The sequence below is a fragment of the Nycticebus coucang genome, chromosome X, assembly GCF_027406575.1.
Source record: "Nycticebus coucang isolate mNycCou1 chromosome X, mNycCou1.pri, whole genome shotgun sequence".
NCBI lineage: Eukaryota > Metazoa > Chordata > Mammalia > Primates > Lorisidae > Nycticebus > Nycticebus coucang.
In genome coordinates, this window is record NC_069804.1 from 78444872 (window position 1) to 78470711 (window position 25840).

At 37.7% G+C, this 25840-nt stretch overlaps 1 protein-coding gene and 1 pseudogene across 1 annotated transcript; both read left to right on the plus strand.

The window, feature by feature from the left end:
• The first annotated feature begins 11073 nt into the window (after nt 1-11073).
• LOC128577921 (transmembrane protein 242-like) lies at nt 11074-18057 on the plus strand (annotated as a pseudogene).
• Nucleotides 18058-18059: 2 nt separating this feature from the next.
• Nucleotides 18060-19175, plus strand: LOC128577265 (L-lactate dehydrogenase A-like 6B). Its single transcript, XM_053579425.1, has 2 exons — nt 18060-18612; nt 18877-19175. The coding sequence occupies exons 1-2, from the start codon at nt 18060-18062 to the stop codon at nt 19173-19175; spliced, it is 852 nt and encodes a 283-aa protein (XP_053435400.1).
• Nucleotides 19176-25840: the final 6665 nt, after the last annotated feature.

Sequence of the window (25840 nt, forward strand, 5' to 3'; positions counted from 1 at the left end):
CTCTGCTCACCAGACCCATTGGAGTCAGGGGACCATGCCCCCACCTGCCAGTCTCAGTCTGCACCTGGCAAGCCTCTGTTTGCAGGCTCTATTGGAGTCAGGGGACTACGCCCTGCCCACTGGTCTCAGTTCACACCTGACAAACCTCTGCTCCCTGGGAGAAAGAAAGAAAGAAAGAAAGAAAGAAAGAAAGAAAGAAAGAAAGAAAGAAAGAAAGAAAGAAAGAAAGAAAGAAAGAAAGAAAGAAAGAAAGAAAGAAAGAAAGAAAGAAAGAAAGAAAGAAAGAAAGAAAGAAAGAAAGAAAGAGAAAGAAAGAAAGAAAGAAAGAAAGAAAGAAAATTTTCCCATTAAATAGTACTGGGCACTTTTGTTGTAAATTAAATGACCATGTGTGAGTCTATCGTGAACTCTCTATTCTGTGGTATAAGTCCTCAGATTCTACTCATCATTCCCAAGATTATCCTTTGCATCTCTAGAAAAATTTTAATAGAATCCTGTCAATTTCCAAAAGTAAAACAGCTGGGATTTTGATTGGTATTACCTTGAAGGTATAGGTCAATTTGGGAGGATTAGCATCTTAACAGTATTAAGTTTTCTAGTCTATGAATATAGTATATATTTTCATTTATTTAGGCCTTTTAAAATTTCTCTCAGTAACATTTTGATATTTTGTAGTTTTCAGTGTAGAGATCTTCTATATATTTCATTATACATTGATTAGTAAGCATTAGAGATGGATATTGATGCTATCAAAAATGGTATCTTAGGTGGTTGAGTGTGGTGACTCATACCGGTAATCCTACTACTTTGGATGGCCAAGATAGGTGGATTGCTTGAGCACAGGAGTTCAAGACCAGCCTGAGCAAGAGCAAGGCCCTGTCTCTACTAAAAATAGGAAAAATTTGCTGGGCATTGTGGTGGGTGAATGTAGTCTCAGGTACCTGGGAGACTGAGGCAGGAGAATCACTTGAAACCAGGAGTTTGAAGTTGCTGTGAGGTATGATAACAAAACTGCATTCTAGTCAGGCACTGTAGTCTGGTGATAGAGACTCTGTGTCAAGAAAAAATTGGAATTTTAGGGCTGGGGGAAGTGGCTCATGCCTGTAATCCTAGCACTTTGGGAGGCCAAGGCAGGTGGATTGCCCTGAGCTCACAGGTTTGAGACTGGCCTGAGTACGAGCAAGACCCTGTCTCTAAAAATGGCTGGAAGTTGTGGTGGATGCCTGTAGTCCCAAGCTACTCAGGAGGCTGATGCATAAGAATTGCCTGAGCCCAAGAGTTGGAGGTTGCTGTGAGCTATGATGCCATGACACTCTACCAAGGGCAACAAAGTGAGACTCTGCCTCAAAAATAAATAAATAAATAAATAATGGCCAGTGAAAATACAATACTCCAAGGTGAGTGACACACTCTGAGGTGCAAATTCTTTTGCAAAGAATGCATGGTGTCACAGCTCACAGCAACCTGAAACTCTTGGGCTTAGCAATTCTCTCGCCTCAGCCTCCCAAGTAGCTGGGACTACAGGTGCCTGACACAACACCTGCCTGTTTCTTGGTTGTAGTTGTCATTGCTGTTTTTAGCAGGCCATGGCCAGATTCTAACCCACCATCCCTGGTGTATGTGGCTGGCACCCTAGCCACTGAACTACGGGTGCTGAGCTTTGAGGTGCAAATTCTTTATCTACAATAATAAGAACAGAGTTCAAAGGCTGGAGAAGGGAATTTGCCTAGACTTGGTTTGGGTTTGAGAAGCAATAAAGAAAGGGCTGTAGAGTAAGCAACTTGTCAGTGAGGGAGTCCAGAGAAAAGACTGGTATGGGAAGCCTACAGCTGCTTATATTCACTGGCTGGGAAGATATAGAGACCACAAGAACTCACATACACAACGACTCAAGATCTTAAGTAAAAATTTTTGCTAGCCTGGATTATGACCCTGATCTTCCCACATGTATCTCCTGCAAAGAGATGGTCTAGAGCAGGCAGACTCAAACTGTGGCCCGTGGGCCACATGAAGCGGTGTGAATTGTATTTGTTCCCATTTTGTTTTTTACTTCAAAATAAGATGTGTGCAGTGTGCATAGGAATTTGTTCACAGTTTTTATTTTTAACTATAGTTCGCCAACTGTCTGAGGGACAGTGAATTGGCCCCCTGTTTAAAAAGTTTGAGGATGCCTGGTCTAGAGTAAACTTATTGTAATTAAAGATGTTATCAAGAAAAGTAAAACAAAACACTCTACCACAGATTATATATAAAGACACTACATGAAAATGAGATGAAAGAAACATGGAAAAAAAATAGCAGATAGAGAATTCTCACCAAAGAAATGTAGTCATAAAGCAGATAAAAATTGTGACTAAACATGTCAGCATGAATTTTGTAATATTAATTAAGTAGTCCTCCCACTGAGAATATAAAGCAGGAATGCAAGAGCTCATAGAATAGATGGAAGACAAGAAAAGGAAATGAAATAGGAGCTATTTCAGAGATAAAGAAGGAAATAGACATTTACATTCCACATTTGCCCATGATCATATTGATGTACACAGCTATGATTTAATAAAAAAAAAGAAGGAAATAGAAATAAAAAATAAAACCATTACACAAACAAAGGAAAAACCAGTAGTAGCAAAAGGGAGAACAGACACCACTGAATAAACAGTAAGAAACAGAAAATAAGAAGAGATAAGCAAACAAAATGAAACGGAAATTAAAATTGGTTGCAACATCTTCCTGGTTTACTCATCAATTAATGAGTTAAATGAAATCCTTGACACACATTCATTTTATATTCTTGAGAGTCATGGTTACATCTTAAAATTATTAACTGAGAAGCCTAATGAATATACTTAACAAAACCAGGTAAATTGTGTTACTAGAGAAATGTAACACATAGACTATTTAAACTCATCTTTTCTTGTCTTTCATATTGAAACCCAAATGGCAACAGAACTTTGCTGGACCTGTTTCTTTCATTTTTTCTTTCTTTTTTATTGAATTTATGTTTTGTTTAGTTTCTGATTTGTGTATAGCCAGTAAATTATTCCCCCTCAGTAGAAGTAATGACCAGGAATGAGGTTATATGGTCTGACCATTTGGTGATCTCTGCAATTGGATTAATAGATTATCTAGTCTCTGATGGGCGAGAAACAACAGAGATTTTTTTTGTTGTTGTTGTTGTTCTATTTGTCAATTTTAAGCTTACATTAATCAGTAATTTCATGCCCACAAGGAAGGAGAATAGCACTTTGATATCTGGACTGGTGACTTTCTGTATTTACTCTTGACTTACATCTGAAATTGTAGATCTGAATCTATAACCTTTCTCAATATCTGTGTCTATTTGTCTATAATTTAAAAAAGGCTTGACTTCATATTGTGTGAGTATGAAATGTTTTCTGATCTCTGGAAGGTATTAACAAATTTGATGATAAAGGTGCTCTGTTCTAATTGGTTTATAGACACAAGGACTTACATGTATGTGTTTTTTACATTCCAAGAAAAAGTTCAAATTTCAATACTAAAATGTGATAAACTAGAAATGTTCTTACAATAATCTTTACTAACTCAGAAAAATTTCAATTATCTCAAAACGAAAATAACTCTTTGGAGAATAAGATTAATTTAATAGCTATGTCAGCCAGGCATGGTGGCTCACTCCTGTAATCCCAGAACTCTGGGAGGTTGAGGTGGGTGGATTGCCTGAGTTCACAGGTTCGAGAACAGCATGAGCCAGAGCAAGACCTTGTCTCTAAAAATAGCTGAGCATTGTGGTGGGCGCCGTTAGCCCTAGCTACTCAGGAGGCTGAGAAAGAGAATCTCTTGAGCCCAAGAGTTTGAGGTTGCTGTGAGCTATGACGCCAGAGCACTCTACCAAGGGTGACAAAGTGAAACTCTATTTCAAGAAAAAAATAGCTATGTCTTTTTTGGTGATTTATTTTTGTAAAGTATAAAACAAGGATATATTTTATTTTACTTGGGTCTGTTTTTCTGAAATATATTAAGATTTACTCATCAAATAAGATAATATTACTTATATATACTATTTAAGATTATGAAAAATGTAAGTTTGTATTCAAGTAAAATTGAATCATTATTCTGACAAAATTTTATTTCAGCAGTAAATATATTCTGTAGTATGCTGGGTTTAAGAGAGTTTCCAAGATATTTAACAACTTAAAGCATTGGACTGATATGAAATTGAGTTGGTTAATGGATTACATAATTTTTAAGTAAAATAGAATGCTTAAATATTGCTTACTAAGCATAGTTTTAAGTTTATCTACTGCTGATTCTTACTTTTATATTATACCCAGAGGCAATATTTTAGGTCATGTTAATGGTTATGGTCATTTTCTTCTTTAGGAAAAGATAGGTGTGTACACAGAAAGCTGTGCTACCTGTGTTCACATGGTTCTGCTAATCTGTTGTAAGGCTTGTGGGTGAGAGATTGTTGTCAATTGCATCTCTCACATTTTCTCCTTGAAATGGAAATTATTTTGGGTAAAAGTTACAATTAAAGCAAGTAGTTGACATTATATTGAGATCAATAGTGACAAATAGGCATACAAGATCTAACAATTAAGTTCACAAAGTTGCCACTGTGTGCTTATGTTGGCAGTACTGTACAAACAACTTGGTTAAGGTTTTATAACCTTGGTATATCAGGGTATCACTGTTGTGTCTATGTCCATGTGTAGTAGTGTCTCGTTGAGTGGCGTTCATTATTGTTGTTGCATGTTTTTGTGTGCTGTTGCAAGAATGTTGGAGCTTGAATTAGAGAAACAAACAAACATTAAATTTCTTCTTAAACTTGGTAAAAGTGGAAGTGAAATCAGGGACATGTTAGTCCAACTTTATGGGGATAATGCCATGAAGAAAGTGGCAGTGTACAAATGGATTGTTTTTCTGAGGGGAGAGAAAGCATCACTGATGAAGAGAGGTCAGGGTGGCCAGTAACAAGAAGAAATGATGAAAACATTGCAAAATTAATCAGATTGCGTTTAATAGTTATTGGATGACTGTGAGAAGTGTAGCAGACCAAGTAAACATCAATAGAGAAACAGTTGGGAAAATAGTAATTGGCCAAGAACTAATGCATCATGACAATGCACCAGCTCACAAAGCACTGCCTGTCAGGAGTTTTTAGCCAGCAAACAAATAACTCTTTTGCAACAGGCTCCCTACTTCCATGATCTGGCCTCCAGTGACTTTTTTATTTACCTAAAGATAAAGGAAATGTTGAAAGGAAGATATCTGATGACATTCAAGACATAAAGTGTAATACAATGACAGCTCTGATGGCCCTTCCAGAAAAAGAGTTCCAAAACTGCTTTGAAGAGTGGACTAGGTGCTACATCAGTGCATAGCTTCCTACAGGGAGTACTTCAAAGGTAACCACAGTGATATGCAGCAATGAAGCATGTAGCATTTTTTCTAGGATGAGTTTGCAAACTTAATTGTCAGAACTTGCATGCTCTTACTTTTAAAGGAAAAAGTAGTTTGTTCTTGAGCATTGGTTTACAAATTTCCTGTTCTCCAGACCTCCTGTACTCTGAAAACATTCATGAGAGTTTCCAAAGATGTTTTTCATATGCATGTTCTATTAATATTTACCATATTTGAAATTAAAACAAAATTTAAATGTGTATCAGGGGGTGTCCAAAAATGTATATACATTTTAAGAGATCTTGTTGGAAATAAAATCAATCATTCCCCAAAAGTGTATAAATTGCAGGTAAAATAGGTATACCTGACCAATAATAGTACTTTAAATTCAACTTTGAAAAGCAATGTATAGGTAACATCTTTTAAAATATGTATACATTTTTTGGCACCCTATATTTACTGATAGAATTGATTTGAGATGAATCTATTGCATGTTAGTATGAGCTTTATTTATTTTTTTGAGATAGGGTCTTGTTCTGTTTCCCAGGCTTGAGTGTAGTGCTGTCATCATAGCTCACTGCAACTGCAAACTCCTGGGCTCAAGTGATCATCCTGCCTCAGTCTCCCTAGTAGGTGGGACTGCAGGCAAACACCATTATGCCCAGCTAATTTTTTTTTTTTTTTTTGTAGAGATGGGGTCTTACTTTTGCTCAGGCAGAATCTTTAATAAACAATAATATTTGCTAGGCATGGTGGTTCATGCCTGTAATCCTAGCACTTGGGAAGCTGATGAGGGTGGATTGCTTGAGTTCATGGGTTTGAGACCAGCCTGAGCCAGAGCGAGACCTTGTCTCTAAAAATAGCTGGGCATTGTGGAAGGTGCCTGTAGTCCTAGCTACTTGGGAGGCTGAGGCAAGAGAATTGCTTGAGCCCAAGAGTTTGAGGTTGCTGTGAGCTATGAGCCTATGGCTCTCTACTTAGGGTGACAAAGTGAGACTCCATCTCAAAAAAAAAAAAAATATATATATTTTAAAAAATCAATAAAAAGATTGTTTCACATTTTTACAAAATTTCTTTATGCCTGATATAGAAGTAGCTAGATTCTCCTATCTGCTTCTGCATTTAATCTATTACAATATCACACATCATGTTGCCTTGTGAAAACTACATGTCTTGTTATTATGAAAATTGTTTTGACCTGGCAGATCCCCTGAAAGGTTGTCAGTTTGTTCCAGAACATAAAAGAACATAGTGAAGGACAAACTTGGAAAGTGAATTTTATTTGCCCTGTTTTAAACTTCACTCTAAAATAAAGATATGTAACGTGTTAAAATTGTAGCAAAGTTACGTCAATTTTGATGGGCTTGCTTCTTTAGTTAACTAATGCCTTCACCTATAATATAAAAGTTATTCTGTATTTTCTGTGTAATTTGCCTAGATAGCAGATTGTGTGTTTTACCAGAATAATTTTCTGAGTGTTATGTTATCTTTTTATTCTTTATTTTTGGTTATTTAATGGCAAAGAGCTAAAGCTCTTTAGAATTGTGTTACCTGCTATGTTTATATTAAAATGTTTGTCACTTTGTTTAGATAGGTAATCAAGTATTGTTTCTGAGGTATGCATGATTCCATTTTAATTAAGTGCCCAATTTGCCTTTAAGAACTTTTTTGATTTTACTTTTTGAAAAGTGTACCCCACATATAAAAAAGATAAAAATAAAATTTTCAGGATATCTTTTAAGCTTAAAACTTAGGCTTCAAAGATTTTCAGAAGGACCCCTGGAAAAATGCAAAGATTATTTTTTCTTTGAATAAAGAAAGAAATACTAAAAGTCATTAGATTAGTTTGTTGGGTTACTATTAAGAGTTGCGTGAGAAGAGTTGAAAACCAGAAGAGATGCCTAGACTTTCTTATGTTAAATTTTTATAGATAAAACATTATGAATAAAAAATTTCTAGAAATTTATACTTTATAGGCAGTTTCTGGAGATTTTTCACTATCCTCCATCTCCATATTTCTTTCCATATAGGCTGTATTAGTTTGCAATCACATCAACATTGTAAAAGTGTTTCCTTTTCTCACACCCTTGCCAGCATCTGTAGCTTTGGGATTTTATGATGAGGGCTATTCTCACTGGAGTTAGGTGATGTGTTAAAGTGGTTTTGATTTGCATTTTTCTGATAATTAGAGATGTGGATCATTTTTTAACGTGTTTATTGGCTAGAGGGGTAAATCTTCATGGCCTTGGATTTGGTAATAGAGTTCTTAAGTATAACACCAAAAGGATGAGAAACAAAATAAATGGTAGATAAAATGAACTTCATAGAAATTAAAAACTTTTGTACACCAAAGAAAATTATCAAGAAAGTGAAAGACAACATATAGAGTAGGAGAAAATATTTGCAAATCATATACCTGATAATGGTTTAATATGCTGAGTATTTAAAGAAATATAACTCAGTAACAAAAAAAGAAACAACCCAAATTTTAAAACGAGCAAAAAGACCTGAATAGATAAGTCTATTTCCCCTCAAAGATGATATATAAATGGCCAATAAGCACATGAAAAGATCTTCAACATCATTAGTCATTAGGGAAATGTAAATCAAAACCATGAGGTAATATTCCACATATTAGGGTGACTATAATAATTTTAAAATGGGCTGGGCAGGCTAGCTTATGCTGGTAATCCTAGTACTTTGGGAAGCTGAAGACAGAGGACCTCTTGAGGCCAGGAGTTCAAGACCAGCCTTAGCCAACATAGCAAGACTGTCTCTATAAAAAATTTTAAAAAATAAGCTAGGTGTGGTGGCATGTGCCTGTAGCCCCAGCTACTGGGGAAGATGAGGTGGGAGAATCATTTGGACTCTGGAGTCTGAGGTTTCAGTGAGCTATGATGATCCACTGCACTCTGGATTGGACAACAGAGTGAGACACTGAGAAAGAGAGAGAGAGAGAGAAGAAAGAAAGAACGAAAAAAAGAGAGAACCAGCAAATAACAAACGTTGGCAATGAGATAGAGAAACTGGAATACTGTACACATTTGCTGGTGGGAATGTTGAATGGTGCAGCTACTTTACAAAATAGTTTGGCAATTCCTCAAAACATTAAATGTAGAATTATTATATGACCGAGCAATTCCACTACTAGGAGAACTAAAAGCAGGGACTCAAGCAGATACTTGTACACTAATTTTCATAGTAGCCCCATTCATAATAGCCAAGAGGTGAATGAATAAATAAAATATGGCATGTGAATATCTATACAATAGAATATTATTGAGCCCTAAAATGGAAGGATATTTTGACATATGCTACAATATGCATGAACTTTGAAAACATTATGCTAAGTGAAATAAGGCAGACACAAAAGGAAAAATATTATATGATTTACTTAAAGGAAACATCTAGAATAGGCATATTCATAGATATAGAAAGCACATTTAGAAGTTACCAGGGACTGGGGGAAGGAGGAATGAGGAGTTATTCTTTAATGACTACAGAGTTTCTGTTTGGGGTGTTGGAAAAATTTTGGAAATACATAGTGGTGATGGTTTGTACAACACTGTGGATGTAACTAATGCCATTGAATTGTAATACTTAAAAATGGTTAAAATGGCAAACTTTCTTGTATATATATTTTACTATGGAAACTCTCATGAAATATTTATGTCCTACACCCCAATAGAGAATCTTACCTTCCTTCATTCTTTTTTTTTTTTTCTTTGAGATAGAGTCTCAGTCTATTGCCTTAGGCTAGAGTGCGGTAGCATCTGCCTGGCTCATGGTAACCTCAAACGCCTGGGTTCAAGCAATTCTCCTGCCTTGGCCACTCAAGTAGCTGGGACTACAGGAGCCCACCACAAGGCCCAGCTCATTTCCCCCCCTGTTTTTAGTAGAGACAGAGTCTCACTCTTTGCTCAGTCTAGTCTCAAGCTCCTGAGTTCCCAGAGTGTTAGGAATACAGGCATGAGCCACCACCTTCCTTCATTCTGATACTATTGGTTACCTTACATTAACCACAGCCATTAAATATAGAACTAATGTATAGACTTAAAAAAACCTCTGATGCTTGCATGAAGACCCTGATATAACATATAAGCCAGTGTTACTGTTTTCAAAAAGATGGTCAGTCTCAGTGCTTCTTAGAAAAGGACTATACTTGCTACTTCAAGCTACTGACATGTCAGCATAGACTCTTGGGTTCAGGTTTCTCAATTAACACTGCATAGACAAATTTCAGACCATACCAGTGGACAAAGTCAGGATTTCTAGAAATTTTTGAGTTTAGAGGCATATAGTTTTATGAAAGCAGACTGACTATTAACCCAAGATCCAGCAGAACACTAATTACATGGGACAGAATAAATTGATGAGAGAAATTTTACTGTGGTTATTTGTTTGGAATAGTGTTGATGCTGTTTTAATATTCCACTTTCTGAACCATTCCTCTTTCTTCATAATAGTAACTCAAAACAATTTAATAGATGCTGCTTCTATAAATTAAATTTTTAGAATTTAAATTTTTAGAAGTTACTACCATTTTGAAATGATATGATTCTCACTGACCACCATCCAACCCACTACACTCCTGAATTCAGAAACTCTTACTACATCTCCCTACTTTTGATGGCAATATAGTTACTTGCATTGGTTCTATAAAAATCTATCCTCTTTTCCACCAAGATATAATAGGACAAATTGATTATGTAATCAATGCCTCACCTAGAGTATCATAAATAGAAATTATGCTCAATGTAGTATGATAAGCTACTTTTAAGGGACAAGGTTGACTTTACCTCAACTTTATGGAGCAAATGCTTATAAATCCTCTTAGGGAATCTGACTTAAAGGGTCCCAATCTTAAAAATGGTAGAAGATTCACTTTCTGGCAGGGTAGAAACCTTAGTAAATTTGGAGAACCTTGAGAAGAGATCACTTTCTTCAATTTTTTAAGTTCAACAAGTGAAATCTGATAGATAGAGTTTCTTAGGGTTGGTTACCCAGCTTTGGAATAGCATTAGAAGAGGTTTTTTAAAGAATAATTTGAGATTCTCTGTAAAAATGATATCTAGACAGAAATTAAGTTTGTGAAAAGCTGTTCAACACTATATAGCTCTAGATTTGCAAAATAAATATAAGGAGGCCTATTTGGTTGATCAATACTCTTGTATCCAAGTAAATAGCTGGGCAAATCTAATGAAGCAAGTCTATTTTGCGATAGGGAAGAATATTTCTCTGAGATTATTATGATCACAGAGGAGGGTGGTGGATAGAAGAGTATCCAAGAAAAATTGTGAAAGACTTTAAAACAGGGGGAAAAAGTACTGTGTTCTATCTAGCATACCATTCAGAGTTATCTCTATCTAAATTATCTTTGAGCCATTTTCAACTCAGTAAATTGTAGAAAACTGTTAGTAATGCAAATGATTCTTGTCCATAGAAATGCAAGCAAATTGTGTTCCATGGAGATAAAATTGATTCTTTCTTTATGGATATCAACCATTCTGGAATCTACTTGTACATTTACTTCAGCATTCTTAATTGCCCATGTGTGTTGTTTTCTTCTTTTCTTTCTTTCTTTCTTTCTTTTTTTTTTTTAACATCTTACTGGTTGCTTTGCTGTATAATTCATTAAGAAAATCCTTGGGGTGGAAATTGTGAATCAGCTGTACTGACTCTGGCCACATGGGGTCTCTCCTGAGTCTCCCTCCTGCTAGAGGAGAACTTTACCTGCTGGAGTGCCTTTGTCCAGCATTTGTGCCCCTCCTGGAGATCCAGCCTCCAATACCCCTTCTGCCAACTTGGAGAGGAGCAGGCCTACCTTCAGGTGACCCCATTCTGGGAAGGCCCGGGAGGCTGATGGTGGGCCACAGGGCTCCCCACCCCATTCACAGACAAGGGATGTGGTGTTTTGAATCTGATTCAGCTATGACTTTTGGCAAAACCTGTGGACTTTTGAATCTGTTTGTGGGCAGGGTTAAAATTTTGGCTTGGACAATTTGGCAAGCCACTGACCCTCCACCCCCAATGGCGTCAAGTTTCATATCTGTTTCTACTCACATTTCAGCATAAACCACCTCTTTTTGAATCTGCTTGCGGGCAGGGCCAGTTCTTGGGCTGGAGCATTATGGTCACTAACCAGAAGGTGCCATCAGCCTAGGACTATCTTCCTAGAGGTCCTTCCCCCAGCCCTACTCAACCCAGTTTGAAGAAATTAAGGCCAGTCCTCAGGGACCCTCTAATACTGTAGCCCCAAAAGGAAGCTTTGGGAAGCTGCATGCAGGAAAGGTCACAGGTATAAGTGACTGCTCATTTGAACAGATAGTTGTGAAGGGGAGAGAAGAGCTCCATATCCTGTGGCATCTGAATCTGACTTCAGCCCGCCAATTTTAGTTTCTAAATAGATCTCCTGGGGTCTGCCTAAGGGACCCCAACTAGATCATCTCTCAATAAAAATTTAGGAACAATTTAAATTCCAGCGTTAAAAAATAATAAATATATAAATAAACTGAAAACACACATGGGGAGGAATCAGCAGAAGAAACCTAGCAACATGAAAAATCAAAGCAGATCAACTTGTCCAAGAGATTACAAGGAAGATACAGTAGAAAATATCATCCATAGAGAAATTGCTAATATTGTCAAAAATAGAATTCAGAATGTGGATGGAAAATAAGATGAATGGAATTGAGGAGAATATGGAAAAAGAAATTGAGAAAGAAGTCCAAAAGGTGTCTGAAGAAATCAGTGAAATTAAAGGCAAAATCACCAAGGATCTGGACACAATTAGGAAGGACCTAGCAGAGCTTCAGGAGTTGAAAGAGGCATTCAAGGAAATTTAAAACACAGTACTGAGTCTCAGCAATAGAGTAGAACATGGATAAGAAAGAATCTCAGAAATTGAAGAAAAGACTTTTGAACTAACCCAGTCATTCAAAGAGAAATTAAAGAGAATAAGGAGTGCAGAGCTGTTTGGTTGGTTGCTGGAAGAGCATCTTTTCTTTGCTCAGCAACTGTGGCTCTTCATTGGGCAGCAGAAGCTGTACAGCACTATGAGAAGTAAAAGACTTTGGCATTGGGTAAAAGAAAATGGCTTGAAATAAGCAGACTGCTAGTAATCCACTGGTGGGAAAGCACCCCCTGCAAACAGCTGGCCACCAAAGCTGCCAGGAAAAGTGCCCCCTCTACCAGTGGGGTAAAGAAATCTCATCCGTACGGGCCCGGCACCGTGGCACTCGGAGAGATTCATCATTACCAGAATCGACTGAGCTTCTCATCTATAAGCTGCCTTTCCAGAGGTTGGTGAAGGAGATTGCCCAGGATTTCAAAATCGACTTGAGGTTTCAGAGTGATGCGATCGGTGTACTTCAGGAGGGTAGTGAAGCATACCTGGTGGGTTTTTTTGAAGGTACTAATCTGTGTTCTATCCATGCTAAGAGTCACCACCATGCCCAAAGACATCCAGTTGGCTCGCCAGATACAGGGAGAGAAAGTTTAAGTGAAGGCAGTTTTTATGGTGTTTTGTAGTAAATCTATAAAATACTTTGGTTTCATTTGTGACTTTTTAAATAAGAAATTGTTTATAATATGTTGCATTTGTATGTCAGTCATTCCATCTTTCACTCAGGATGAATGCAAAAAGTGACTGATGTGAGCACTGTTGCTCAAGAGTGACAAATTGATAATATGCAGAAGGGATGGGTGATATTTCTTGTTTCCCATCACACATGTTTCTGTATGTTAATGACTTGTTGGGTAGCTATTAAGGTACTAGAATGGATAAATGTGTACAGGGTCCTTTTGCAATAAAACTGGTGATGACTTGATCCAAGTGTTTAACAATTGGGGCTGTTAAGTTGACCATACATCACTGTGATAGAACGTGGGCTTTTTCAAGGTTGAAGATACAAGTCTTAACCACAGTATAACTTACAGTTTCCTTTAAAAAAGGTAAACCTGGCAGCTATAGAATACACTATGTGCATTTATAATAGCTGTTTTATATATGATAGTGTGAACATTAAAAAATTTTTTAAAACATTTTTATTTTATTAATTTTTAATTTTTTATTAAATCATAGCTGTGTACAATAATGCAATCATGAGGTACAATGTGCTGGTTCCATATACAGTCTGAAATGTTTTCATCAAACTGGTTAACACAGCCTTCATGGCATTTTCTTAATTATTGTGTTCAAACCCTTATATAAACATTTTAAAATTAAATGTTTTACCTTCATAAGTGGTGGGAAGTCTCTCATTAAGGTGTGTGCAATTTAGAGTCTAGCTGGTTTTCTCCTAACTGGACTGCACTTATTTTCATAGTAGTAAAGTGCTATGTGCATTATACCTTGCATAAGTCCTCATTCTACCATGTGTTCAATAACCCTCTAGCTGATGATGCAAAAACTAATTGGGGGATTTTATTTATAAGGGCTCTAGAATAAAATACAAGTTATTCACACCAGCATCATCTGTTACTAATAGTCTGAAGAACTAGTTAGTGCAGCTTTTCATTGTGTCGCGGTTGGTCTCATAACTAGGTTGAGTTTTGCGTCTCTGCATGAGGAGATGATTCTTAAGTTCTTTTCCTTGTAGAGCTGTATTATAACCCTTAGTGTGAACTTGGGGTGGGGGAGAAGCACAAAGCTCTAGCTCAGGGGTCCTCAAATTACAGCCCGCAGGCCACATGAGGCGGTGTGATTGTATTTGTTCCTGTTTTTTTTTTTTTTTTTTTTTTTTGTAGAGACAGAGTTTCACTTTATTGCCCTCAGTAGAGTGCCATGGCGTCACACAGCTCACAGCAACCTCCAACTCCTGGGCTTAGGAGATTCTCCTGCCTCAGCCTCCCGAGTAGCTGGGACTACAGGCGCCCACCACAACGCCCAGCTATTCTTTTGTTGCAGTTTGGCTGGGGCTGGGCCTGAACCCGCCACCCTCGGTATATGGGGCCAGAGCCCTGCTCACTAAGCCACAGGCACCGCCCCCTGTTTTGTTTTTTTTCTTCAAAATAAGATATGTGCAGTGTGCATAGGAATTTGTTCATAGTTTTTTTTTTTTTTAATCTATAGTCCGGCCCTCCAATGGTCTGAGGGACAGTGAACTGGCCCCCTGCTTAAAAAGTTTGAGGACCCCTGCATCTTATTCAACCTCTGCTGGTTAAGATGGTGTTGGGTTAGGTTACATCTGGTTACTATCCTGGGAAAATCATTTACAGAGTTGGCCTTCCAAGTGGTTTTAAAATTTTATCCTTCTATTGAAGTTTTAAGGTCAATTATGTATATTGACTAAATTTACGAATGAACTTGTTTGTCAAAAAAGTAATAAAAAAAATAAAAAATAAAAAAGAGAATAAAGGCAGAGTTTCTCTGAGAAAGTTTTTAGACTACTCCAAAAGATCAAACATTTGAATCATAGAGATTGCTGAAGGAGAACAGAATTCTAATAGCATGAAAGCACTACTTCAAGACATCCTGGTGGAGAACTTCCCAAGCATTTTGAGAGACTCAGAAATCCAGATACTAGATAATTTCAGAACCCCAGCATGTCTCAATTCAAACAAAGCACCTCCTAGACACATTGTAATTAACTTGGCCAAAGTCAAGATGAAAGAGTAAATTCTTCAAACAGCCAGGGGCAAGCAACATTTTATCTACAAGGGAAAAAACATCAGGATGAAGCGGCACCTATAGCTCAGTGGGTAGGGTCCAAGCCACATACACTGGAGCTAGCAGGTTTGAACCTGGCCTGAGCCAGCTAAAATAACAATGACAACTGCAACAAAAAATAGCTGGGTGCTGTGGCAGATGCCTATAGTCCCAGCTACTTGGGAAGCTGAGGTAAGAGAATTGCTTAAGCCCAAGAGTTTGAGGTTGCTGTGAGCTGTGATGCTGTGGCATTCTATCCAGGGCAACAGCTTGAGACTTTGTCTCAAAAAAAAAAAAAAATCAGGATGAAAGTGAACTTTTCAGCTGAAACTTTTCAAGCCAGAAGAGGGTGATCATCGGCCTTTAACCTTGTTAAAGAAAACAACTTTCATCCCAGGATTCTGTATCCTGCTAAACCAAGTTTCTTATTTGGTGGAAAAATAGAATCTTTTACTCACATGCAAACATTGAGGAAATTTGCCACAACACAACCAACTTTGCAGGAAATACTCAGACCTTTTCTTCATAATGACCAGCATAATGGATCACTAGCAAAGTAAAGATGCCCAGAAATTAAATGACAAACTTAGCTTCCACAGTGGTGCAAGGGATAAAAATAAGCAACAAACCTCAACAAAATAAAATAAATAGAACTCTTCCATACTTATCAATTTGCTCTATAAATGTGAATGGCTTGAATTCCCCACTGAAGAGGCACAGGCTGGCTGGCTGTATAAAAAAGCACAAGCCAACTATATTTGTCTTCAGTAAACACATTAAACCTTGAAGAACAAAATAAGACTCAAGGTGAAGGGATTGAAAACAATATTTCAGGCAAATGAAAATCAGAAGGAGGAATCACAATCTTATTTGCAAATACAAGTAGATTTAAAACAATAAAAATAAAGACAAAAATGGATACTATATACTTGTCAAGAGAACAATACAATAAGAAGACATTTTAATCCTAAACATCTGTGCATCCAACTTAATTGCTCCCAGATATATAAAACAAACACTAACCAATCTGAAAAATATGATATCTGGCAACACCATAATTACTGGTTTTTTTAAACTTGTTTGACAGAACTTGACAGATCCTCCAAATAGAAACTAAACAAAGAAACCAGGGACTTAAACATGACCCCAGAACAATTAGGCTTAATACACATATACAGAAAATACAACCCCCAAACTATTGAGTATATGTTCTTCTTGCCAACTCATGAATCATATTCCAAAAGTGATAATATCCTAGGACACACATCAAACCCAACAAAATTATGCAGTAGAAATTATACCTTGTATATTTTCAGACCACAAGGGAATAAAGGTAGAACTTAACCCAACAAAAATCTTCATCCCTGCACAAAGTCATGCAAACTTAACAACCGTATGCTGAACAATAGCTGGGTCAAGGAGGAGATAAAGAAGGAAATCATTATATTTGTTGAATAAAATGACGGTGTATCCACAAGCTATCATAACCTATAGGATACTGCAAAGGTAGTCCTAAGAGGGCAATTTATCGCATTAAATGCCCAGATTCAAACACTGGAGGTGGGGGGTTCAAACCTGGCCCTGGCCAAAAACTGCAACAACAACAACAACAACAACAACAACAAAACAAAACAAAACAGAAAGAGCACAAATCAACAACCTATTGAACCCTCTCAATGAGTTGGAAAAGGAAGAGCAATACAATTCTTAACCTAGGAGAAGAAAAGAAATAACCAAAATTAGAACAGAGTTAAAATAAATTGAGAACATAAACATTTGGAAGATAAGCAAAACAAAAAGTTGGTTCTTCAAAAAGATTAATACAATCGATACACCCTGGGCCAGATTAACTAGAAACAGAAAAGTAAGATCTCTAATAACTTTAATCAGAAACAAAAAAGGGGAAAGAACAATAGATACTACAGAGATACAAAAGAACATCACTGACTAATACAAAAAATTCTATTACCCACAAATTTGAAAACATGGAGGAAATGGACCAAAACCCGGAATGATACCACTTCCCTAAATTCAACCATAAAGAATGAGAAATTTTTGAGAGGCTGAGGCAAGAGAATCGCTTAAGCCCAAGAGTGTGAGGTTGCTGTGAGCTGTGATGCCATGGCACTCTACCTAGTGTGACATAGTGCAACTTTTTCTCAAAAAGAAAAAAAAAAAGAGAGAGAGAACTTTTTAACAGACCAATATCAAGCGCTGATATTGCAACAACAATTGCAATTTTGCAAAAAAGAGAAGTCCTGGACCAGATCATTTTACAACACAATTCTACCAAATCTTCAAAGAGGAGCTAACACCTATATTGTGCAACCTATTCTGAAACATTTAGAAAGAATAAATCCTCTCCAATACATTCTGCAAAGTAAATATCACACTGATACCAAAATCAGGAAAGGACCCAACAAAAAAGGAAAACTACAGACCAATATCATCAATGAATATTAACAGAGAAATATTCAATAAAATCCTGGCAAACAAGATAGCTACACATTAAAAAAATTATACCTCATGATCAGGTGGGCTTCATCCCAGGGATGCAAGGTTAGTTCAACATACATGATTCACCATATAAATAGAATCACAAATGATCTTCTCAATCGACATAGACAAAGCATTTAACAAAATTCAGCATCCCCTCATAACAAGAACACTTAAGAAAACAGGCATAGAGTCTTAAACATAAGAAAGCGGGCTCTGGTGGTGGGTTATTGTCTTCTCGGCTGGAGACTTTGGGGTCTACAGACGATCGGCTTTTCATGGTCAAAGGTGGAATTTTCTTAGGTACTGTTGCTGCAGCGGGAATGCTGGCTGGATTTGTTACAACATTATCATTGGCTAAAAAGAAAAGCCCTGAATGGTTCAATAAGGGAAGTATAGCCACAGCTGCCTTACCGGAAAGTGGGTCTTCCCTTGCCCTTTGAGCTCTGGGCTGGGGCTCACTTTATGCATGGTGTGGGGTTGGTGTGATCAGCTTTGCAGTCTGGAAAGCTTTAGGTGTTCACAGTATATGAATGAAGACAAACTGAAGGGTGAGACAATGGATCTTCAGCATGGCAGCTGTTTCGTGAAAATGCCAAATATTACTAGCAGCAAAGATTACCTTATCACGGCCAATTCCAACGTAGTGATAATCACCACAGGTGCACGCCAAGAAAAGGGAGAAACGTGCCTTAATTTAGTCCCGAGAAATGGGAGCATCTTCAAATTAATGATTTCTAGTATTGCACAGTACAGCCCTCTCTGCAAACTGATTATTGTTTCCAACCCAGTGGGTATCTTAACTTATGTAGCCTGGAAGTTGAGTTCTTTTCCAAAAAACCGTGTTATGAGAAGTGGCTGTAGTCTGGATACTTCTCATTTTCGTTTTTTCATTGGGCAGAAGCTTGGCATCCACTCTGAAAGCTGTCATGGATGGGTCCTGGAAGAGCATGGGGACTCAAGTGTTCCTCTGTGGAGTAGAGTGAACATCACTGGTGTCCCTTTAAAGGATCTGAACTCTGATATAGGAACTGATAAAGATCCTGAGCAATGGGAAAATATCCACAAAGAAGTGATTGTGGGTGGCACCTGTGGCTCAGCCGGTAGGGCGCCGGCCCCATATACCGAGGGTGGCGGGTTCAAACCCGGCCCGGCCAAACTGCAACCAAAAAATAGCCGGGCGTTGTGGTGGGCGCCTGTAGTCCCAGCTACTCGGGAGGCTGAGGCAAGAGAATCGCTTAAGCCCAGGAGTTGGAGGTTGCTGTGAGCTGTGTGAGGCCACGGCATTCTACCGAGGGCCATAAAGTGAGACTCTGTCTCTACAAAAAAAAAAAAAAAAAAAGAAGTGATTGCCAGTGCCTATGAGATTATTAAAATGAAAGGTTACACCAATTGGGGGATTGGCCTATCCGTAGCTGATTTAACAGAAAGTGTTTTGAAGAATCTTAGGAGAACACATCCGGTTTCCACCATAATTAAGGGCCTCTATGGAATAGATGAAGAAGTATTCATCAGTGTTCCTTGTATCCTGGGAGCAAATGGTATTACAGACCTTATAAAGATTAAGCTGACATCTGAAGAGGAAGCCCATCTAAAGAAGAGCGCAAAAACGTTTTGGGAAATTCCGAAGGACCTTAAGCTTTAAACTATCATTCTGAAATTATTGAAGAAATAGTACATATGGGATTGTATATGTCAAACTTTTGAATGAACTTGAATCCCTAAAAGATAGAAACAGGAAAGTAGGTAGAATGACTTCCCTATTTAGCATTCAGATGTTTGATGATGCTTATCTTTTTACAATTCCAAAGTGATGTGTTAAGAAGCTGTTTTGGGTGCCCATGATGTGCCATACTTGCCTTGTATGTATATGCAATTGCCTTTGGTCCAAAGGAAAAAAGTAGGTTGTAATTTCCACAAATTCTGATTATTTTCATTAGATATATGTTAATTCTATCGCTTCCCGGCCTTTTGGCTAAGATCAAGTGATATATGTTAATTCTTTCACTGTGGCCGGCTTGTGCCTATGTTTATTTATACTCTTTAAAAAAGAATACTGTAACCTTCTCTACAACATAAAAATAAAAGTATGTATACACACACACACACACACACACACAAAGAAAACAGGCATAGATGAGACATTTTTTAAACCTATAGAGGCCATCTACAACAAACCCACAGCCAATAACATACTGAATGGAGTAAAATTGAAAGTGTTTCCACTTAGAACTGGAACTAGACAAGGATGCCCCCACTATTGCCACTGCTATTCAACCTAGCTCTGGAAGTTCTAGCCAATGCAATCAGGCAAGAGAATGATATTAAGGGTACTCAAATGGGGTCAGAGGAGGTTAAACTCTCATTCTTTGCTGATATGATATTATAGCAATAAAACCCCAGGGACTCAACCACAAGGCTCCTGAAAGTGATTGATCAAGGCATAAAGTATCTTGGGATACAAAAATCAATGTTCACAAATAAGTAGCCTTCATATATATCAATAACAGCCAAGATGAGAATCAAATCAATGACACAATCCCTTCACCATAGAGTCAAAGAAAATGAAATATGTGGGAATATACCTAATAAAGGACAAGAAGGATCTCTAAAGAGAGAACTATATAGCCCTGAGAAAAGAAATAGCAGAAGACATTAACAAATGGAAGAACATACTATGCTTGTGGCTGAGAAGAATACGCATTCTTTTTATTAAATCATAGCTGTGTACATTGATATGATCATGGGGCATCATTCACCAGCTTCACAGACTGTTTACCGAGTCTCACATATACCCTTGTAAGAAACACCACTGGTGTAATCCCACCAATACCCTTCCCTCTACCCACCTCCCCTCTCCCTCCCCTCCGTTTCCCCTTTCCCCCTATTCTTAGGTTGCAACTGGGTTATAGCTTTCATGTGAAAACCCTAAATTAGTTTCATAGTAGGGCTGAGTACATTGGGTACTTTTTCTTCCATTCTTGAGATACTTTACTAAGAAGAATATGTTCCAGCTCCATCATGTAAACATGAAAGAGGTAAAGTCTCCATCTTTCTTTAAGGCTGCATAATATTCCATGGTGTACATGTACCACAATTTATTAATCCATTCGTGGCTTGATGGGCGCTTGGGCTTCTTCCATGACTTAGCAATTATGAATTGAGCTGCAATAAACATTCTGGTACAAATATCTTTCTTATGATGTGCTTTTTGGTCTTCTGAGTATATGCCCAGTAGAGGGATTACAGGATTGAATGGCAGATCTATTTTTAGATCTCCGAGTGTTCTCCATATCTCTTTCCAAAAGGAATGTATTAATTTGCATTCCCACCAGCAGTGCAGAAGTGTTCCCTTTTCTCCACATCCATGCCAACATCTCTGGTCTTGGGATTTTGTGATATAGGCTAGTCTCACTGGAGTTAGATGGTATCTCAAAGTAGTTTCGATTTGCATTTCTCTGATGATTAAAGATGATGAGCATTTTTTCATATGTCTGAAGGCTGCGCACCTGTCCTCTTCAGAGAAGTTTCTCTTCAAATCCCTTGCACAGTCTGCGATGGGATCCCTTGTTCTATTCTTGCTAATGCGTTTGAGTTCTCTGTGGATTCTGGTTATTAAACCTTTGTCGGAGAAATAACCTGCAAATATCTTCTCCCATTCTGAGGGCTGTTTGCTTGCTTTACTTACTGTGTTCTTGGCTGTACAAAAGCTTTTTAGTTTGATCAAATCCCAGTAGTGTATTTTTGAAGCTGCTTCAATTGCCCGGGGGGTCCTCCTCATAAAATACTCACCCAGCCCAATTTCTTCAAGGGTTTCCCTGCACTCTCCTTTAGTATTTTTATAGTTTCATGTCTTAAGTTTAAATCTTTGATCCATCTTATTTAATGGTGAAAGGTGTGGGTCCAGTTTCAGTCTTCTACAGGTTTGCAGCCAGTTCACCCAGCACCATTTGTTAAATAGGGAATCTTTTCCCCACTGAATGTTTTTTAATTGGCTTGTCAAAGATGAAATAACGGAAAGTAGCTGGATTCATCTCTTGGTTCTGTATTCTGTTCCAGACATCTACTTCTCTGTTTTTGTGCCAATACCATGCTGTTTTGATCACTATTTATTTGTAGTATAGTCTGAGGTCTGGTAGCGTAATTCCTCCTGCTTTGTTTTTATTTCTGAGTAATATCTTGGCTATTCGAAGTTTTTTCTGATTCCATATAAAATGAAGTATTGTTTTTTCAAGATATTTAAAGTATGAGAGTGGAGCTTTAATAGGGATTGCATTGGAATTATATACTGCTTTCGGTAGTATAGACATTTTAACAATGTTGATTCTTCCCAGCCATGAGCATGGTATGTTTTTCCATTTGTTAATATTTTCAGCTATTTCTTTTCTTAGAGTTTCATAGTTCTCTTTATAGAGATCTTTCACATCCTTTGTTAGATAAATTCCCAAATATTTCATCTTCTTTGGCACTACAGTGAATGGGATAGAGTCCTTAACTGTTTTTTCAACTTGATTGTTGTTGGTATATATAAAGGCTACCGATTTATGAATGTTGATTTTGTAACCTGAGACGCTGCTGTATTCCTTGATCACTTCTAAGAGTTTTGTAGTAGAGTCCCTAGTGTTTTCCAGATATACTAACATATCATCCGTGAAGAGTGAAAGTTGGATCTCTTCTGACCCTATATGGATACCCTTGATCGCCTTTTCTTCCCTAATTGTGGTGGCTAAAACTTCCATTACAATGTTAAAAAGCAATGGAGACAATGGGCAGCCTTGTCTGGTTCCTGATCTGAGTGGAAATGATTCCAATTTAACTCCATTCAATATGATATTGGCTGTGGGTTTGCTGTAGATGGTCTCTATCAGTTTAAGAAATATCCCTTCTATACCGATTTTCTTAAGTGTTCTGATCATGAAGGGATGCTGGATATTATCAAAAGCTTTTTCTGCATCGATTGAGAGAATCATATGGTCTTTGTTTTTTAATTTGTTTATGTGCTGGATTACATTTATAGATTTACGTATATTGAACCAGCCTTGAGATCCTGGGATAAAACCGACTTGGTCATGATATATAATTTGTTTGATGTGTTGCTGGATTCTGTTTGTTAGGATCTTGTTGAATATTTTTGCATCTATATTCATTAGTGATATTGGTCTATAATTTTCTTTTCTTGTTGGGTCTTTTCCTGGTTTGGGGATCAGGGTGATGTTTGCTTCATAGAACGTGTTGGGTAGTCTTCCTTCTTTTTCTACCTTTTGGAACAGGTTGAGTAATATAGGTACTAATTCCTCTTTAAAGGTTTGGTAGAATTCAGACGTGAAACCATCTGGTCCGGGCTTTTCTTTTTAGGGAGGTTTTGTGTGTTTGATGCTATTTCCGAACTTGATATGGGCCTGTTCAACATTTCCACTTGATGATGGCTAAGTCTGGGAAGGTGACGTGCTTCCAAGTATTGGTCAATTTCCTTCAGATTTTCATATTTCTGAGAATAAAGTTTCTTGTAATATTCATTAAGGATTTTTTTGATTTCTGAGGAGTCTGTTGTTATTTTGTCTTTGTTGTTTCTGATTGATGAGATTAGAGATTTTACTCCTTTTTTCCTGATTAGGTTGGCTAAAGGTTTATCTATTTTATTGACCTTTTCAAAAAACCAGCTTTTTGATTTATTGATCTGTTGTATTATTCTTTTGTTTTCAATTTCATTTAATTCTGCTCTAATTTTGATTATTTCTTTTCTTCTACGGGCTTTGGGGTTGGAATGTTCTTCCTTTTCCAGTTGCTTGAGAAGTCCCATTAAGTTGTTAACTCCCTCTCTTTCCGTTCTCTTGAGAAAGGCTTGCAGTGTTACAAATTTCCCTCTTAGAACTGCCTTTGCAGTGTCCCAGAGGTTCTGATAGTTCGTGTCTTCATTGTTGTTTTGTTCCTAAAAATTGGCAATTTCTTTCTTAATCTCATCTCTGACCCAGCTATCATTCAGCATAAGGTTATTTAACTTCCATGTTTTTGTATGAGTATGCAGATTCCTGTTGTTACTCAGCTCATGTTTTATTCCATGGTGGTCCGAGAAGATGCATGGAATAATTTCCATTCCTTTAAATTACTGAGGTTAGACTTGTGACCTAAGATGTGATCGATTTTGGAGTAAGTTCCATGGGCTGACGAGAAGTATGTGTATTCGGTTTTGTTGGGATGAAATGTTCTGTAGATGTCTGCTAAATCCAGATGTTGGATGGTTAGGTTTAAATCTAAGATTTCTTTGCTCAGCTTCTTGTTGGAGGATCGATCCAACACTGCCAAGGGAGTGTTGAAATCTCTGACTATTATGGACCTGGAGGAAATCAAGTTGCTCATGTCCTTTAGAGTTTCTCTTATAGATTGAGGTGCATTCTGGTTGGGTGCATAGATATTAATAATTGAGATCTCATCATATTGAGTATTACCCTTAACAAATATGAAGTGACCATTCTTGTCCTTAACAAATATGAAGTGACAAACCTTTTGTTGGTTTAAAGCCTATTGTATCTGCAAATAAAATCACAACACCTGCTTTTTTCTGATTACCATTTGCCTGAAATATGGACGATCATCCTTTCACCCTGAGTCTGTATTTGTCTTTTAAGTTAAGATGTGACTCTTGGATGCAACAAATATCTGGCCTGAGTTTTTGTATCCAATCTGCTAACCTATGCCTCTTTAGAGGACAGTTTAAGCTGTTCACATTAATGAAGAATATTGATAAGTCTGGTGAAGTTTTGGGTATCAAGTTTTTCAAAAGTCCAGTGGGCATTTTTAATCCTTTCGCCAGTGAGGAAATTGGAGTTTGATCCAAAGCTTCTGAGTGAGTTTACTTTTGTGGTATATTATTGGGTTGGTCGTTATGGAGGATAGGTCTGAGTATATCCTGAAGAGCTGGTTTGGTTATGGCAAATTTCTTCAACATATGAATGTCATAAAAGTATTTAATTTCTACATCATAAATGAAACTCAGTTTAGCTGGATACAAGATCCGGGGTTGAAAGTTATTTTGCTTTAGGAGATTAAAAGTTGGTGACCACCCTCTTCTGGCTTGAAAATTTTCAGCAGAGAGATCTGCAGTCATTCTAATATTCTTCCCTTTGAAGGTAATGGTTTTCTTTCTCCTGGCCGCTTTGAGGATTTTCTCCTTCATATTAACTTTAGTGAAGGTAATTATGATATGCCTTGTGGATGTCTTATTGGGGTTGAGTTGTGCTGGGGTTCTGAAGCTGTCTGCTATCTGAATTTCAGAATCTCTAGGCATGTCTGGAAAATTCTCTTTCATAATTTCATGCAGAAGGGCCTCTGTGCCCAGCGAGGCCACTTCATCTGTTTCTGGAACTCCAATGATTCGGATATTCGCCTTCTTCAAATTATCCTAGAGCTCTCTGAGAGAATGACCCGTTTTTGCTCTCCATTTCTCTTCCTCTTTGAGAGTTTGGGAGCGTTCAAAGGCTTTATCTTCGATGTCAGAAATCCTTTCTTCTGCTTGCTCCATTCTGTTGCTGAGGGATTCCACTGTATTTTTCATATCTTTGAGGGCTTCAAATTCTTGCTTCAGTGTGTCTAAGTCTTTGGTGGTTTTGTCTTTAAATTCGTTAAATTCTTGAGACAACTTTTGAATTTCTCTTCGAATTCCTAATTCCACTTTGTTAATCTTGTCTGCAATCCAAATTCTGAATTTGATTTCTGACATCTCAGCCAGTTGTTTATGAATGGGATCTTCAATTACATCTGCCATATCTTCCTTGGGGGAGTTGATCTATTCTGGTTATTCATGTTACCAGAGTTTTTCCACTGATTCCACCCCATGGTTGTTTTACTCCCTTTGATTTTTTGCCCTGTGGCTTTGTCAAGGGCCTGTACAGTGTTGTGTCCTGAGAAACTGGGGCCCTGTCTGGTGTGGTGGGGCTAAGTGGTTCTGTCTTGTTTTCAGCTGGTTTCTGTTCCACCCTAGTGAAACAGATACTTTGGATTGAAGTCTCAGCTGTGGAGAAATATCAGCAATTAAGTCACCCCTCCCCCCACCGGCAAACAATTGGAAAAGAAAAATCAAACCTTCCTACCACCGTGCACCCAGGGCACCACCTGATTTGTCCTCAGGCGATTGGTTCAGTTCAATAGGTCCAAATCAATTGTCTCAGTCTGCACCTGTCTCAGGTGAGAGAGTTTAAGAGGTCTCTGGGAACTGGATCACAGGGGTCTGGTGACTACTCTGGTGTGGCTTTCTCCAGTGCTACGTGGAGTCAGGAGAAGCCACCCTGCCAATAGATCAGTCTGGAAAGGTTG